Source organism: Tachypleus tridentatus, chromosome 13 (genome assembly GCF_004210375.1).
Source record: "Tachypleus tridentatus isolate NWPU-2018 chromosome 13, ASM421037v1, whole genome shotgun sequence".
Taxonomy (NCBI): domain Eukaryota; kingdom Metazoa; phylum Arthropoda; class Merostomata; order Xiphosura; family Limulidae; genus Tachypleus; species Tachypleus tridentatus.
The window spans coordinates 118,191,465-118,207,908 of NC_134837.1; the positions used below are offsets into that span (position 1 = coordinate 118,191,465).

Sequence of the window (16,444 nt, forward strand, 5' to 3'; positions counted from 1 at the left end):
ACTTTTTTCCAAATCAAATCAAATTCGCCACAAAGAAAGGGGGAATAAATACATTTAAGCGACTCATAGAATGGCTCTGAATTTCCTCACACCCCACTCCCACACAAGTACAAACTTTTATCTCATATTTCCGTCATCTCTTCACTGAGTTGAGATCTAATTACAGTTTGGGACTGGACTCGAATCCCCTCTCCACCAAAGATGCTCGTTCGTGTTTAGCCACTATTTGTTGGTAAAAAGAGTAGACCAGAAGCTGGCAGTTTTTTTATCCTGACTAGCTGTCTTCTTTCTAATCTTTTACTGCTAAATTAAGGACGGCTAGCTTAAATAGCCCTCGTGTAGTTTTGCGAAAAAACCAAAATATAATAAGCCAACTGACTTTTCATTATTGTTGTTTTTCTTTTTATTTACAACAGTTGCAGAATATATTTTCTGTGAGTTCTAGGGTGGATACCTCCATATAACTACATAACTACATCATAATGTTTTATTATCACTGTTTAAGTTAAACAAGTTGTATCGGCAGCATAGCGACCTCTACTAGAAAGTTCTACATTCTTGAATGTATTTGTTTTTTATTGTGAAGCTACTAAGGTCATCTGCTGCCGTCCCAAACTTTGAATACTCGACAACAGGGAAGGAAACCGGCCGACAGCATTTACCGCCAAACTTGCGAGATACTCTTTACCGACGAATAATTGAATTGATGAGCATGTTGGGTTACGATCCCGAGACTAGCAGATTGCGAGTCAAGTGTTCTATCACAAGAAACCACCTCCAACTTACTTACAAAACAGCAATACAGTCCTTCCAGTGCATCTGTCAACTAAATAAAGCATTAATAGTTCTTCCACTATGTCAACTAAATAAAACATTAATAGTTCTTCCACTATGTCAACTAAATAAAGCATTAATAGTTCTTCCACTATGTCAACTAAATAAAGCATTAATAGTTCTTCCACTATGTCAACTAAATAAAACATTAATAGAGTTTTTGTCTTTATTTGAAAAAATGTGCTGAGTTTGAGATATGGATTTACATATTTTCGTTATATCGCAGTAGTGCCATCTAAAGAGTGGAAATAAAGTTACATAACTTTATTTTAATAGAGCTGTGATTCATGTGTAATCAGGAGTTACTTCTAAAGTAAGACTTGATTTCATCTTGACGAGACAAGTTTGTTTAAATGAAAAAAACAACAACTTAGATATGAGGTGAATGAAGAAAGTAAGACGTCTGAAAAGTTAGATTTAAAACGTCATCATACCTCAGAATTTGTTTTGATTTCTACAAAAGGAGGCCGAAGGCTGACTGGAATGTTCAACTGTTATAACCACTCGCACTACTAAACAGTAGTATGCTGTCTGTCAGTCAGTAAGTAGACACTAAAATGTCATCATATAGGAGACATTTAACCTTGCAATCTGTACTGTGATGAAGTCAGTATAACGTGCGCATACCAGGAATCATGAGAAGAATTGATCACTGCATGACATATAAAGTTAAAAAGCAATAAATAAAAGTACTTGTTAATCTTACTGTTGGTTTTATTTGGTCAAGAAACAGACAGAACACAATCGGGTACCTTGCAGAAGTACATATAGTATATTTTAACATAAACTGTAAAAATATTTTCTAATATGAAAGTAAAATGATATTTCTTAAAATTATGAACAAAATTCAGGAATGGTATGCTAGTTTTTAAAGTTCATCAGTCTTATCTTTGTTATACATAAAAATCTATCACCATATTTTTTGTTACCTTTCTGTGTAGAAGAAGAAAGAAGAAGAATAAAAAAAAAAAAAAAGAGTTGTTCCCTTCTGGACTCGAGACTCTTGTCCTTGTGGTGCATGGTCAATAAATACACATTGTTTAACATTAAACAATCTGTAAATAATTCTCAGAATTTTAGTGATTTAAATTTTGTATTATCTGTGTGTGTGTTTTCAGGGGAAGGTCCAAAATTTGTTAACTTCCAACTGTTATCGTAGAATAGTAAAAACTATCGGTCGCCATTTTTATTTAGTTATGTGACACGTGTAGTGAGCTTCATACTATTCAAAAATATCAAAATATTTTTAGCCGCGGCATAACGGCTCATAAAATGAATTTGAGTTGTTCTTTTGTCGTTGTTTTTTCGAATACAATTTTTTGTTCATAGCTCTGTCATCTCTTCACCGATTTGATACTAATTACAGCCAGTTTGTTAAGGCACTCGACTCGTAATCCGAGAGTCACGGGTTCGAATCCCCGTCGCACCAAACATGCTCGCCTTTTCAGCCGTGGGGGCGTTATAATGTAACGGCCAATCCCACTATTCGTTGGTAAAACAAGAGCCGAAGAGTGGGCGGTGGGTGGTGATGGGTATACTATATGTTAGCTTCCTTCTATATAGTGCCATTCTTTCTATATGGCGTATCATGAGAGTTATTTCAGATGCTAAATTTGGTCAGTGTGTTCATTCAAGCAGAACCCGTATGAAGCCCTTGGTGTAATTACATGTGAATTATAAAGAATGATAAGTATTCTCACCTTGGCTCATTCAACAGGGGTCAGCGAAACATTAGTTTAGTGTTGTAACTTTACCTTATGTAATGATATGGAAAAACATATGAAGTTATTTTTGTTCTTAACATGCGGCCCGCCATGGCCAGTTGAGTTAAAGCGTTTAACTCGTAATCTGAGGGTCGCGGGTTCGAATCCCCGTTCCACCAAACATGCTCGCATTTTCAACCGTGGGGGCGTTATAATGTGACGGTCAATCCCACTATTCGTTGGTAAAAGAGTAGCCCAAGAGTTGGCGGTGGGTGGTGATGAGTAGCTGCCTTCCCTGTAGTCTTACACGACTACATTAGGGACTGCTAGCACAGATAGCCCTCGTGTAGCGTTGCGCGAAATTCAAAACAAATCTATGTCACCAAACATAGCTAAAGTGCTAGACCTTTATCGCTCCTGCATTTGGCCGAGGTCACGTGAGTCTACCCTGAACATTACGAAAAAACCATGACTGTTCATTCATTAGTCAGCTAGGCCGCGTATTGTGTTTTACAAAGAATCTCAATCTAGGTTGACTAAGAAAAAAACGATTGCTAAACAATATAACAAATAATTAGAGAAAATTCTTCCCAAACAGCTGTTTTAATTTTTAACCTTTACAAAATCACTCAGTCCATCCAAGAAACTATCTTCAATAAAAGTTGCTAGCCTCCATCTGATATAATGAAATTATCCCGTGATAAAACTGAACCACTAACTTTCCAAAAATGGTGATTAATTTGGTATTTTTAACCTGAACGGAACCTTGTGTGTCACGATCGAGCTATCTGCGCACATCCGTCCTTAAAATTGATAGACCTGACACTCAACCAGACAATAGCAACCACTCCCAGCTCTCGTCTGATCGACGAGTGTGATTTGACATTATTCTTATAGTAAGTGCACTCACTGTCTGAAAGGACGAACCGTGTTACAGCGTCAAGAACTCTCGAATTAATAGCTCGAGCACGCAAACCATCAGACCACGCCTAACCCGAACGGAACCTAACGCGACACACGACATATAGCCAGTAGCGCCCGAAAGAGATTGTCTGTCACACCTATAACGTTTCTATAATTGAAATTGTCAAGCGTGTCCAACAATAAGTACCAGGGCTCAAACTTTCTAATCCGCAGCCCAACGTGCTATTAAACAAGCCTATCTGGCAATAAATTTCATGAGTTCATTATAATAGTAGCAATCGGTTCATTCAATTCGGTTAATTAAGAGTAATCGTATAAACGACGGAGCTGCCCCTTTAGTCGGCAGTTCAAAATTGTGAGACTAAGTCCAAGGCGACGTCCAAGTTGAAAGTATCAAACATTATTGTTTCTTTGTTTGTTGGTTATTAATCACAAAGCTACACAAGGGGCTATCTGTGCTCTGCCCACCGTGGGTATTCTAGCGGTGTGAGTCTGCAGACATGCAGCTGTGCCATTGGGGGAAGAAGGTGTCATGTTTGTAAAATGTGAAATTATTTACGTATCATCAAAACAATTTGCCATATGATCAAAATTCATCAAAGAAAAAAAAATCATCCTGTACTTTACTTTATTCGTGACCACAAAAAAATATATGTTTTGCGAATCATTCAAATAAGTATTGCACATTTTTACAACCTATAATTTCATAAAACGTTTTTTTCATGTATCTGTTGTATCCAAACATTTATTGGTTCACACAGTACATTCTGCTGAAAATTAAAAGTTTGGATTTGTAATTACATTTTACTTAATTCAACATTTCGCCACTTTGGGGCGCTCACATTACTCTTGTAAAAGTGACCTCAATGTTTAAATTACACAAAATTACTTTTTGAAAGTTCACGTGCTTTAAAAATGTATTTAACGATATAACTTTCCTTACCTATACATTTTTTGTCTCTTTATTGACAGTGGGCTTTTTTTCCTGCAAAGTATTGTTTACAAAGTTCAGAACAGCATTCATTTCTATAATCTATTTTCCTCATGAGCAACATCTCTCGGAAATACTGCAGTATTTACTAATTTGGTTAGTCTTAAAAAATCATTTTTTCAGTCGTTTTTCTGCAAACTCTTTATTTGGTTACCAAGGTTCTACACAAGGATATACAATAAGTTAGTTTCAACTGAAGGAAAATCAATACGAAACTTTCGTGGGGGGATGAAAAAGAGAAAAGATAATGTGGCCGGCAATAACATTTTAAACTACATTTTCTACATATCCAGGATGTGATGGAAAGAAATAACAATCTGAGTCGAAGTATGCCAAAGAGAATTAATTCAATTCCATACACTTGTAAAATACAATCAAAGGAGCACACTGAAAAATAGTAATAGTAGTGGTTAATTTATTATTTTCCCCGGATATCAGATAACTTAAGATGAATTATAAAGCTGACATAAAATATACCTCTTATTTTCAGATTCTAATACTTCTCTTTGTAGCAGTTTCTGTTGTGTTTGAAGGGTTACACTGAGCTAAGGAACGTTGTTTATTACCACTGAAGGATCGCGAGTTTTGTTCTTTCTTTGTGGTCTCACTCTTCTTGGCACCACCTGTTGATCATTTTACCACTTTCTCTCCATATTTTATTTTAGAATATTAAATTCTTATAATTATTTTTTACAACGTTCATAAATATACACAACTTTTAACATCACAAAAATGAGGTTCTCCATTAGCGCAAGTCAGATTTTTTGGGGAGTCCTTTTGGAATGTTTCACATCACTCTTAAAACAAAAAAGGGGATTAATAATTTTAAATACAAATGTAGATGGAGCCATCTAGAGGATGTTGTCTTAGCAACTGCATTTACCTGAATAATATGAAGAGATGCTATCGGGAGAATTTTGGACGTCATCATAATAAGACACAGATAATAAGTAAACCTGATGTAGTGACAAGGGAACTTATTCCAAGTAGAGTTTTAACCTTTGACGACAGGTGAATGGCGTTTTTTTCTTGTTGTTTTGCAAAGACTATATAACGGTTAACCAGAAGTTACGTTAAAGTGTCATTGTTTCTTGAATCCCCATGACCTTAGACTGAGGTCTAAATATCATTAATCACCTTCCAAAGCAGTCACTGTTAACAAGTTATCATTTGGATATTGGATCTGGTCATTTGAAAAAAAGGAGACAGATATTTAACTAGTGCTGTCTACAGGCACTCCTGTCTGCAACACTAGCTGATTGACCATCACTGAATTCACTACTGGGTGTGATAGAACGAACAGGTACAGTTGATGAAGAACCATTTCCTCTCGTACCTGAAGAGCTACAAGAAGAGTTGTCCGAGTCCGTGGGACTCGGTCTCGGGTAACTTACCTGCCCTGAACAGCTCTGAAGAGAGCAATGATTAGGCTTACCTGATATGTGACCTGAGGTAACAGGTGTTTTTTGATCTTCTAAGTTATTGGGAATTAGTGGACGTTGATCACAGACAAAGCTGGAAGTTGACTGGTGACCAGGACTGTAATTAGACTTGATCTGCCCATTAGATGACATATAATGTTGAGATACTGATGGTGGATACAACTTATGTGATGATAAAGAGTCTCGGTCACTGTCAATAGTCTCATAGATGTGGTCCATTAATGGATTCAGTCGTCGATCAACATCCAATAAAATTATGTTGCCTTTACACAACTGATGAAGATCATATGTTTTCATGGGGTTCTCAAGTACATTGCCAGCAACTATAGGTCTGCGAGATCTACTGGCTGCCCATCTTCCACTTCGCTCTGCTAGGACTTCATCTACCGAATGCATTCCTAGACTGTTCCTCTGTTGAAACTTCCCACTACTATTCTGTGATGGTTTTCTGCCTTGGTTCATTCTTCTGGGAGTTTCAGGATCTGTTAGTTAGATATACAACCAGTAAAAAACAAACAAACAATTAGACAAGTATGATAAAATGTTACCACTAACAAAACCCCATCTATCATATATGCAACTATGATATAATGTTACTCCCCACTAATAAAATCTTACCAGTTTGAATAATTCATAGTTCATACTGTTGTGCCATAATCATTTGTAGTAATACTTATCTACTAATTTTCCTTTTACTAATTTTGTAAAGAGAAATAACAAAATAAATCTGAAGTTCAAAATACTTTTTAATTATCAGTAATTTTATTTCAAAACTTTGTTTCCTAGTTTCCTCGTGGTAGGCCGAGAGCAGATGACTCACTGTGTAGCTTTATGCACACAAAAAATGAACATAAAAGTATAAAAGTTTAGAATATCCTTCAAAAATCGAAAGAGACAATTGTAATTTTTAAAATGCCGTTACTTTTTAATTAGTAATGTGATTAATTGATTAATTCTTGATTACAAGAAACCAACTAGAAATAAAAATGTATCTCAGAATGGCTGGTATGGGTATTAACGCTTTTACTGATAGGCAGAGAACAATGTTTCAACCTTTCTAGGTCATCTTCAGGTTAACAAAGAAGATGACCCAGGAGGGTTGAAATGTTGTTCTCTGCCTATCAGTAAAAGTGTTAATACCCATACCAGCCATTCTGAGATACATGACTAATGGATTAATTTCCAAGACAAGGTTGGTTGGCATTTTGTAGCACAAAGTGAAGACAAACAAGAAAAGTTAATAAACTTTGAATAACTAGAATAAAGGACATAAATAAAATCAACAACACAAACCTTGTGTCCTGTTAATCAGTGCAGAAGTAACCAAAGGCTTATCACATCCAAAAGTTGTAACCCAAGACTGACAAGAAGACTGAAGATATAATAAACCATTTTAGGCATTTCTTATCCTCTCAACATCTATATAAATGACACTATAGTTTATAAGTATGTGCTTTTAACACTTATTTATTTTTGTTGTATTACTATGCATTACTAAGATACATTGTAGATTAAAAACATTTTTTCATACGTTTTTAAGATGGTATGGAAGGATTTATATTATCTTTAACATTTCTTTGTAACGTAAATAAATGATGGTTATTCATCAGAAAATGCAAGATTTTGTAAAGGTTCTGATTGCTCAAAGTTTACAAGTTACCCCCAAGTATTTTCAACTTCCCCATACAGATAATAGATCATAAACATGAATGAAACTTCAAGATAGGAGTTAGTATCACACAAAAACAACCTGTCTGTCAGTTCAGTAGAGTTAGGCTTGCTTCATTATGTTGAAGTTAGTCCTATATGGAAACAACTTGCTTGTCAGTTCAATAGAGTTAGGCTTACCTCATTATGTGGAAGTTAGTTCTATACAGAAACAATTTCCTTGTCAGTTCAGTAGTTAGGCTTACCTCATTATGTCGAAGTTAGCTTTACATGGTAACAACCTGCTTATCAGTTCAGTAGAGTTAGGCTTACTTCATTTGGTAAAGCATTGTTAAAACACTTCAGATGAAGTCTGTTCAATTTTATTCTGGTATAACGACAGTCAACATGTTTGGTACAAGTCTGTTCATTTTTTTTTTTTTTCTTGTATTAATATAGTCAACAGGTATTGTATTTTGAAAAAGGAATTAATTATCTTTAGTAGAAGCTATTTTTCTGAATCATTACCAAACCAAGTTTGTGATACTTAGTTATGTACTATCAGTTGCATTTCAAAATCCTTTGTGGTTAACGCAAAGGAATCAGAAAAAGGAACATAAAAAAAGAGGGAGGTGATACATAAAGGGGAAGAAGGGGCACATGTCACCCAAGTTTGAATTCCTCTCTTTTCATAAAACATTATCTCACTTATTCACTTGCCAGTTATTCCTTACACTTGTTCCCCTCACTTTCTACAAAAGACTAAATGTATGTGATAAACACAAACATACAGGACAAATCATTAAAAGTTAAAAAATAAATGAGGTGATAGGCATGTGAACATACAGAACAATCAGAGAAGTGTAAAAATGGTACACACATAAGAACACAGAACAAATCACAAATGGGAAAAACAACATCATAGACAAACCTCAACATATGGGAAAAATCTCTCAAGTGTAATAGGGTTAACAAGCACAGAATGCACACAAAGAGAAAAACAATAATACAGCAACCAAAGACGAGAGATGATAATGCACTGTCAAAGATCTAAATCATTATAAATTCACAAACTGTCCTCAGACCAAATGTACTTTTCAATTGTGGGTGTTTAAATTTCTTCAGCTACTAATCTCTAGAATATCTGTATTTAGTTTTTAGACTTTTAATGTTAATTAATTATTAGTTGGAATTTCAGTTTCACCTTACGCATCAGTTGGATAAATGGTCAGATCAGACACCTAGGGGTTTGAATATCACCATCTCAAATTCTGAGCAACTGATCAAAGATAAGGTTAGCAATCAGCAACCACTAGACATCACAAGAATTCTATCTGAACCAAATCATGGGAATGACTGTTACTTTTAAAACGTTAAGTTTGTTTACTAATATGAGATGTTGAAGCCTAGATCTTGACATGCTAAACATAAAGTCATCCCAACTTATTATATGATTCTGATAGAAGTGATTTGTAATTTTCTATACAAACTAAACTTTACACTGTGAGGACAGACTGGCTGGGTATTGGCTGAGGTGACCACACTGGAACATTGTTCCCTTGGGTCTTCGTTACAAAGGCATTTGGGAAGCCACTGTGATTGGTGGATAAGTTTTTGGTACTCTTCCTGAACCTGAAACAACAACAGTAAAGACATATATTACAGCTTTCCCAGGTACATTAGAAATGGTATAAAATCAATTATGAAAACCCACAAGATGAAAGCTGGAAACAGTAATATAGTTTGATCTAAATTAAACAAGATAAAATTCTGAAAATGAAATATGTTTATTATACATATACAACTAAATCAATGGTTCGAAAATCTACATTAACTGTAAAGTAGGTGATTTTTTAAACAGCACTATGAAAAATAATAATAAAATGAATATAAATAGAAAACAAAGAACCTCAAAAATCAGTATTAGTTTTTTCTGTTATCAGTTTTGTTGTCATCATAATAGATAATGTTGGTGGCCACAGCACCCAAATGCATTGGAGATATTCCATCTACCTATAAGCCAAGGATAATCTTGAGTCATTTGGCTTATAAGTAGTTAATTTTAAAATATTTAGGTATTTTGTTCAATATATTAAAGTGTGAAGACCAACCTCAGGTTGCTGGAGTTGTCTCAAATCATCCAGTTTATACTTTAACAAATGTTCCAGAGAAAATGAGAAAAATTAAGAGGTAGTAAGGTTTTAGTTTTGTTTAACTTTATTTTATAATTGTTAACCAAAATGGCAGATGTTTGCTTTTATGTACATCTCACAAAAGAGTAGAAATTCAGTTTTACATTGTAAAAATGTTTTATTTCTACTTTAATGTTGTATCTAAATATTAATGGTAAATTTAATATGTGTCCCGTAATAACACTGCACTACTAATTTTTAAAAGTATCTAATCTAATCCTTCATACAAGTTTAGTACTAGTGCTCAATAAGCTTATAAAGACAATTAGATCTCAATAATGGAAGACTGAAACTTACCTTTTCATTACGGACACAGTGGAAGAAGAAGATGAAGAGGCCTTGAAGACTGTTCAGTACAGTAAAAACATATGCTATGATCACAGATTCTTCATTTAGGTAGAGCAAACCAAATGCCCAGGTTAGGCCTAACAACACTACAAGTACCATTGCTCCCCGAATCCACACCCTACAAAAAATGATAAATTTTTTAAAATTTGATTCAATACTTTATGGGCATCAAAAGACAAGGTGCCCTTTAATCTCTAATCTGTAGACTTCAGCTATCTTAGAAATAATTAAAATAAAATACAATGACAAAACTAGCACTAAAGTAGTCTTTCTACAATAAAAATCAGAGTAATACAAGTTTAAGGACTAATGTGTCAAGTGAGATGTTAAGAACCATGCATGTTTCAACCTTACTTTACTTTACCACAAAACAAAATGAAAAGATAACCACACACATAAATGAAGAAAAGCAGAAAACTATATCTCAATGAACTGTTTTACAACACATTACACATGCTTAGATTTAAACCAGGCTTACGTGATCAGAAGCTTACGATGAGATGGATCATCCACATTACTGAGATAAGCACACAATAGAAACAAAAGGTTTAAACAAGAATGTGCAAAGAAATTAAATCAGAAATCTAGCACATATATGTAAGACTGATCGCTTCCTTGGAGTTCAGATAAAACTAGACTTTGTTCCCTAATGTTCTTTTTACCAAAAGAAAAAAAAATGTTAAAGTTTTGGTTTTTGTTCCTGACGGTTTTTAGAGAGAAAAAACATTTCAGGTTCTATATTGAAACATTATTAAGGCTTCACTTCTGCAGTCAAGTCATTGCTGACCTTAAAAACAGACAGAATAACTCTTATAAAATGATTATACCATGTTTATAAGGCATAAAATTCTTTGAAATAACAAGAGAATGCACTGCAGAGGTCCTTTCTGAGAAACATTGGTTATCTGGATCCAAAGCAACTATACTGTAATGTTTCCATAAAGGTACATAACCAAACCATCTCATTTATATCTGAAACATAAAGTCATTTAAATACATCATGAAGTCTTGAATTTCTATTGTGGTCCATAAAAAATGAAAAATATATATTTTACAATGTTACTATGGTAACTAGAGGAAGATATATAATCCATGAAAATGTGGATAGAGAGAGTGAATAAAAGACATCTTGTATATAAACCTTATGCCTAAATTTGTTTGTTTGTTTGTTTTTTAATTTCACACAAAGCTACATGAGGACTATCTGCACTAGCCTTCCCTGATTTAGCAATATAAGACTAGAGGGAAGGCAGCTAGTCATCACCACCCACTGCCAACTTTTGGGCTACTCTTTTACCAACAAATAGTGGAATTGACTATAACATTATAATGCCCCCAGGGCTGAAAGGGCGAGCATATTTGGTCAGACCAGGATTCAAACCCCCGACCTTCAGATTATGAGTCGAACACCTTAACCCACCTGGCCATATGCCTAAATAAATTGGTGCATTATAATATTCTTCAAAATCACTGGCATGGATTAATTAAATTACATTACAATATATGGAGTTTCTCCTTACCATTACTTGTGAACAGTTTAGGCAGTCAAAGACTTGTTATAAAAATAAGTCTGACTTTGAAGATTCCTGCTGGCTAAAACATTTTACGGAACAAGTACAAATATGGAGAAACCATTTGTCTTTTAGTTCATTGTTCTTAACATGCTGTAAGACAATTATTCTGAACTGCTTGTCCATGAAATGTGCTGTTAAAAGTTATCGCAGGCCAAGACAATTGTGACCAGCCTTAAACTTGAGAATAAAGTAGCCAAAAGAATGAGTTTGATTTTTTTTTAGTCAAGTTACTATACTTGTTTTACTTTAGTTTGAATCTTAAGTAGAATTGGTGAAGGTGTTAAATAGTCAATAATTGCATATGAAAACCTTTACTATCATCCTAAATAACTAAATAGGAACTGGTGAAGGTGTTAAATAGTCAATAACTGCATATGAAAACTATCATCCTAAATAACTAAATAGGCCTCAAAGTGCAAACAGTTTAGAAACACTTTTAAAGTATATTTTAGAAAAATAGCATGTTATATTCATAATAGTTTTATAAAAGAAAACTAGAAATCTTATCAGTCAGTAAGATAGCAAATTGAAATAAATTTTTAAAATGTTGTTATCAAAAGACAATGGTGAAAACAACTTCAACCCATATTTTTGTAAAATATTATATATTTTATATTTAATATATATTTATTTTATATTTATATAATATTATATATTTGCAATTGGAATCATTTTTATAGAATTAAAGTAATGTGGACAATTACAATTATTTTTGAATTGATTGATTTTTTGGTAAGATTATGCAATTTTTTAAAAACACTAGCAACCTCACCAAAGTTTAGTCTGTTCCTTTGTCTTAAAGGTTGGCATAAGGTTCCCATGACGACACATGATATACACTGCTATACTCAAAAATACCATACTGGCCTGTAAGAGAGACAAACAATCCTTTGGTAATCGAATACGACTTGACTCAAACATTTCATTCTGGAATTCTTGGTGACTATATAATGTGGCACATATTTAAATCACATTTTTTAATATAAAAAATTTGAAACAACAGTGATTCTTAAATAGTCAAAACTTAATGATAAAATCTATGTTGTAGGGTACCGACAAGTATATGTGACACATGTACCAAAAATGTAACCTTTCAAAAGTATGATTTTACTTGTTTAAGAAGAAAGCAAGCATACGACAATTAATACAAAAATTAGTACAAATACTAGCTCTGATGGAAGTGCATGCAATGACAAACTATTGGCTGAAATAAAAAGTTTTCTGTCATTATCTGGGGAGTAAATGTCATTTTCTTATTAAGTTTGTTGTCAAAATTATCAAACCTATTATAACTAAAGAGTGTGATATGGGACAATCAAATATTGGTTTAACAGTACAAACAGCACAAATATTTAATCATCACTACTGTGAAAAGTTACTTTAATTAAAGACAATGCCCCAACAAGTAAAAATTAAAGATTTGGCCATATATTTAATTTTCCGTTGAGCAAAACTGCAATGTGCATATTTTCTAAGAGAAGACAGATAGTTATGCAAGTCTTAAGAAAACATGTTTGGATGTGTGTGTGTGTGTGTTTGACAAAGTTTAGATTATGGTGGGCAGGTCAAGTTTAATAGATTGTACCACTCCATATCAACCTCTGCTGGTAGTCTGTCTGTACATTTACTGATTGGTTTGACAAAATAGTCCAGGTTTTGAATGTACTACCACTCATTACTGTGTCATCACTGTCAATCAGTGTCTGAAACAAAGAGATAACTAAACTCTCAAACTTTCTAAAGCCACTTGCATCAGTCTCCCCTCTGATAATTTTAATGACTGAAAAGTAAGTTTCTACCAAAAACCAGATACCCTTGTGTGTGTGTGTGTGTGTGTGTGTGTGTGCAGGGTCTTTTTCATTACTGTATAGCTTGTTTGTTTGTTTTCTGTCAGTGAATGTTACACAGCATTATCCTAAAACTTTGCTATTCCATAAAGAACAAATTAGAAAAAAATAAAAATAACTTTGTTTCAAGTCGAAATGTCATCATATATCATCAATGTCATATCCTTTAAACCAAATTGTTGTTTTAAAATTTTTTATTCCCAACAGCAGATGCTTTAGAGTAAAATAATAAGAACTAAAAGTAGCTAAGGAGAGCAAGTCTTGATAATACATGTAAAGAATAATTTACAAAACAAGAATCTTAAGATTCATAAGTATTTGGAAAACAAGAACGTACCAACAACACTGCTATAACAGGCCCGACAAAGCTGAAAACAAAGTAGTTATCAGCTTTTAACCAACAGTACTGGTCAGTGCCATAGCTTTGAGAATCTACCGCTGCTGAAATAAGGACAACAATAGCAGGCACCCCGTAGCCAACAAGGTAAAAACACTTCATTCGGGACTGTTCCGACTCTAACACTTCAACAAGCATTATGTACAGATGGAATCCTTCTAGAAACATCCACACAAAAGAAGCAAGGAAAAAATAATGCAAAAGTCCTGCTACAATGCCACACACGACTCGTACCGTTGTCTGGTTGATTCCAGCAATAAACAGGACTTCAGCCACAAGAAGACATACACACAAGTTTTTGTGGATTGTTGTTCGATCATTTTGCAAGGTCCTGAATCACAGAAAAATACATTATTTTAGAAGAATAAATACTAATGATCAGACCTTGCTGTTCTATGATTATTTTATATCACAGACAGAATTAAAAGTAAAAGCTAAGCAATAATAAAAACAATTAAAGTTATTGTGCAGTTTATTAAAGCTGTTATAATACAATATAACACTTATATCTGTTAAGGTTATTGTACTGTTTACTAAAGCTGTTATAATACAATGTGACATTCAAAGAATTGTTTATGATGATGTTCAGGCCATAAATATAAAGATCTACTGATACTTTACCTAATACACAGGAAGGTGACGGTTGTTAGAAGAAGTGAAAGGATGGAAATAACACAGCCAACATAAGTGATCACCAACAAAGTTCTGTTGTACTCGACATTAGACTAAAAGGAATTTGCAGAAACACAAGAAAATAAGTTTATATTAAAAAATACACAAACCCTACAAATATGTTATATTAATAGTAAATAACACATTTTCATACACCTTTATTTAAAGAATGATGACATTGAGCTAGCACTCTTTGTCAGATTGTACATATTACAACAAAAACACATTCAAAGAACTAGCTTAGGATGAATTCTGAATGTTGAGCAAGAAAATTCTGAGCCAAATTACATCTATTACATAAAAGTAATAAGTTATGAAAATATAACTACATAACAATTAAAATTTAAACAAGAAATGGAAAAATAGAAATCTACAGATGGTTTTAGGGCCCCTAGATTGTAGATCAATCTCCTCTTGAGTTGTTCTCTTAGTGAATGTCTGTTGGACTACTAAAAAGTTCAAGAATTGAAAGTTCTCAGCTGTGCAGTTGTTGATGGTGGAATATAAATGTTTTTTGATTACCCAGTTTAATATGGTTTAGCTGTTCTTGTGTTTGATTGTAGAGCAGCAGCTTGTTTGTCCAGTATATAAACTATTGCATGTCTTACAAGTTGCACAGTAAATGATACTTTCAGTGGTACAGAAGGTGTTTTTATTTCCTTGTATGAGTGTAGTGCTGTTTATATGTGAGCAGGTGATAAACTTGTTTCATTTACATATGCGACTGCTTGGAGTATCATTTTGGTTTTGTTTAAGGTTAGTGTGCACCAGGATTTACTTCAGGTTTTTGTCACGTCTGTAAGAAACAATGGGTGGATCCTTGAAAAATAGAAAATTAGTTTCAAATGTCATCGTTATTTTAATCAAAAATACATAAAAACTTGGCAACTGTTAACTTATTATTTAATTTTAATATTTTCATCATTTATGTGGTTTTATCTATGTTTGTCTTACAAACGTGATAGTTTTGAAAGATATATTTATTTCATTACAAGATTGAGCCTTACATGAAAAAACAAATCAACTTGTGTTAATTTAATATCAAGTTAGCATGCATCTTAAAACATAAAGTTTGCATAAAATATTTGGATCAAAAATGTTCTGTACAGTTGTGGGACTTCTATAATAATCTACGCTGCTTCCACCATAATCCTAAACATGCAAGTTTTGGATACTTCAAGAAGAATAAGATAAACATCAATCACCAGCACATTACAGATACTCATCCAGATAAAGTGTATATTCAAATGTTTCCATTCATTGTTTGTTCCTCTTGTTGCATTTTGCACAAAAGTTATACGAGAAATATCTGTGCCTCATTTAGAATAAATTAGGAATAAAAATTGCATAAACACCAACCTCAATAGGTTTAATGGTCATCAGAACAGCAAAGTTCGTTAAGTGGTTACAGGAGCACACAGTGTGGGATATGTTGAATGATACAACACTGCACCCTTGACTAGACCAATCACTGCACAGAAATTAAAATTGTTTTCAGCATTACAATATTCAGTGCAGTGGACTGAATAAATATTGAATGGAATTACTAATTTTCTATATAAAATAGACGTGGACCTCAGTAGTAATTAGTGTAAGTAATTGTAATATTTGTGGTATTTTTTCTTACATTTTGTGTGAATTTATGTCATTAGGAATTTGACTAATAAATCCTTATCCATGAGCAAGTTATTGTATAAATAGTTAGGAAAATTTAAAATGTAATTTTAGGATTAAACAAACAAATATTAATTTTCACCACAATGGGTCATGTGCCCTTCAAAAACACTGCCAAGGGAGACTAAAATATTTTACTAATCACATAGAATGGTAAACTTTTAAAGATTACAAATTTTAAGTTTCAGATAGGTGATGA

At 33.4% G+C, this 16,444-nt stretch overlaps 1 protein-coding gene across 8 annotated transcripts in view; it reads right to left on the reverse strand.

The window, feature by feature from the left end:
• Positions 1–4,578: 4,578 nt before the first annotated feature.
• LOC143237353 (adhesion G protein-coupled receptor L3-like) overlaps positions 4,579–16,444 on the reverse strand; it is a 66,735-nt gene continuing 54,869 nt past the window's right edge. For 5 of the 8 annotated variants that reach the window (XM_076476501.1, XM_076476500.1, XM_076476505.1 and 2 more), the window contains 9 exons: positions 15,931–16,042; positions 14,521–14,624; positions 13,840–14,230; positions 12,428–12,522; positions 10,560–10,598; positions 10,031–10,199; positions 9,042–9,173; positions 7,188–7,266; positions 4,579–6,376 (listed from right to left, as the gene is read on the reverse strand). In XM_076476501.1, the coding sequence (XP_076332616.1) occupies positions 5,670–6,376; positions 7,188–7,266; positions 9,042–9,173; positions 10,031–10,199; positions 10,560–10,598; positions 12,428–12,522; positions 13,840–14,230; positions 14,521–14,624; positions 15,931–16,042 (1,828 nt within the window). In that variant the 3' untranslated portion in view covers positions 4,579–5,669. The remainder of the gene's footprint in view (positions 6,377–7,187; positions 7,267–9,041; positions 9,174–10,030; positions 10,200–10,559; positions 10,599–12,427; positions 12,523–13,839; positions 14,231–14,520; positions 14,625–15,930; positions 16,043–16,444) is intronic. The other 3 variants (XM_076476502.1, XM_076476508.1, XM_076476507.1) reach the window with 3 other exon arrangements.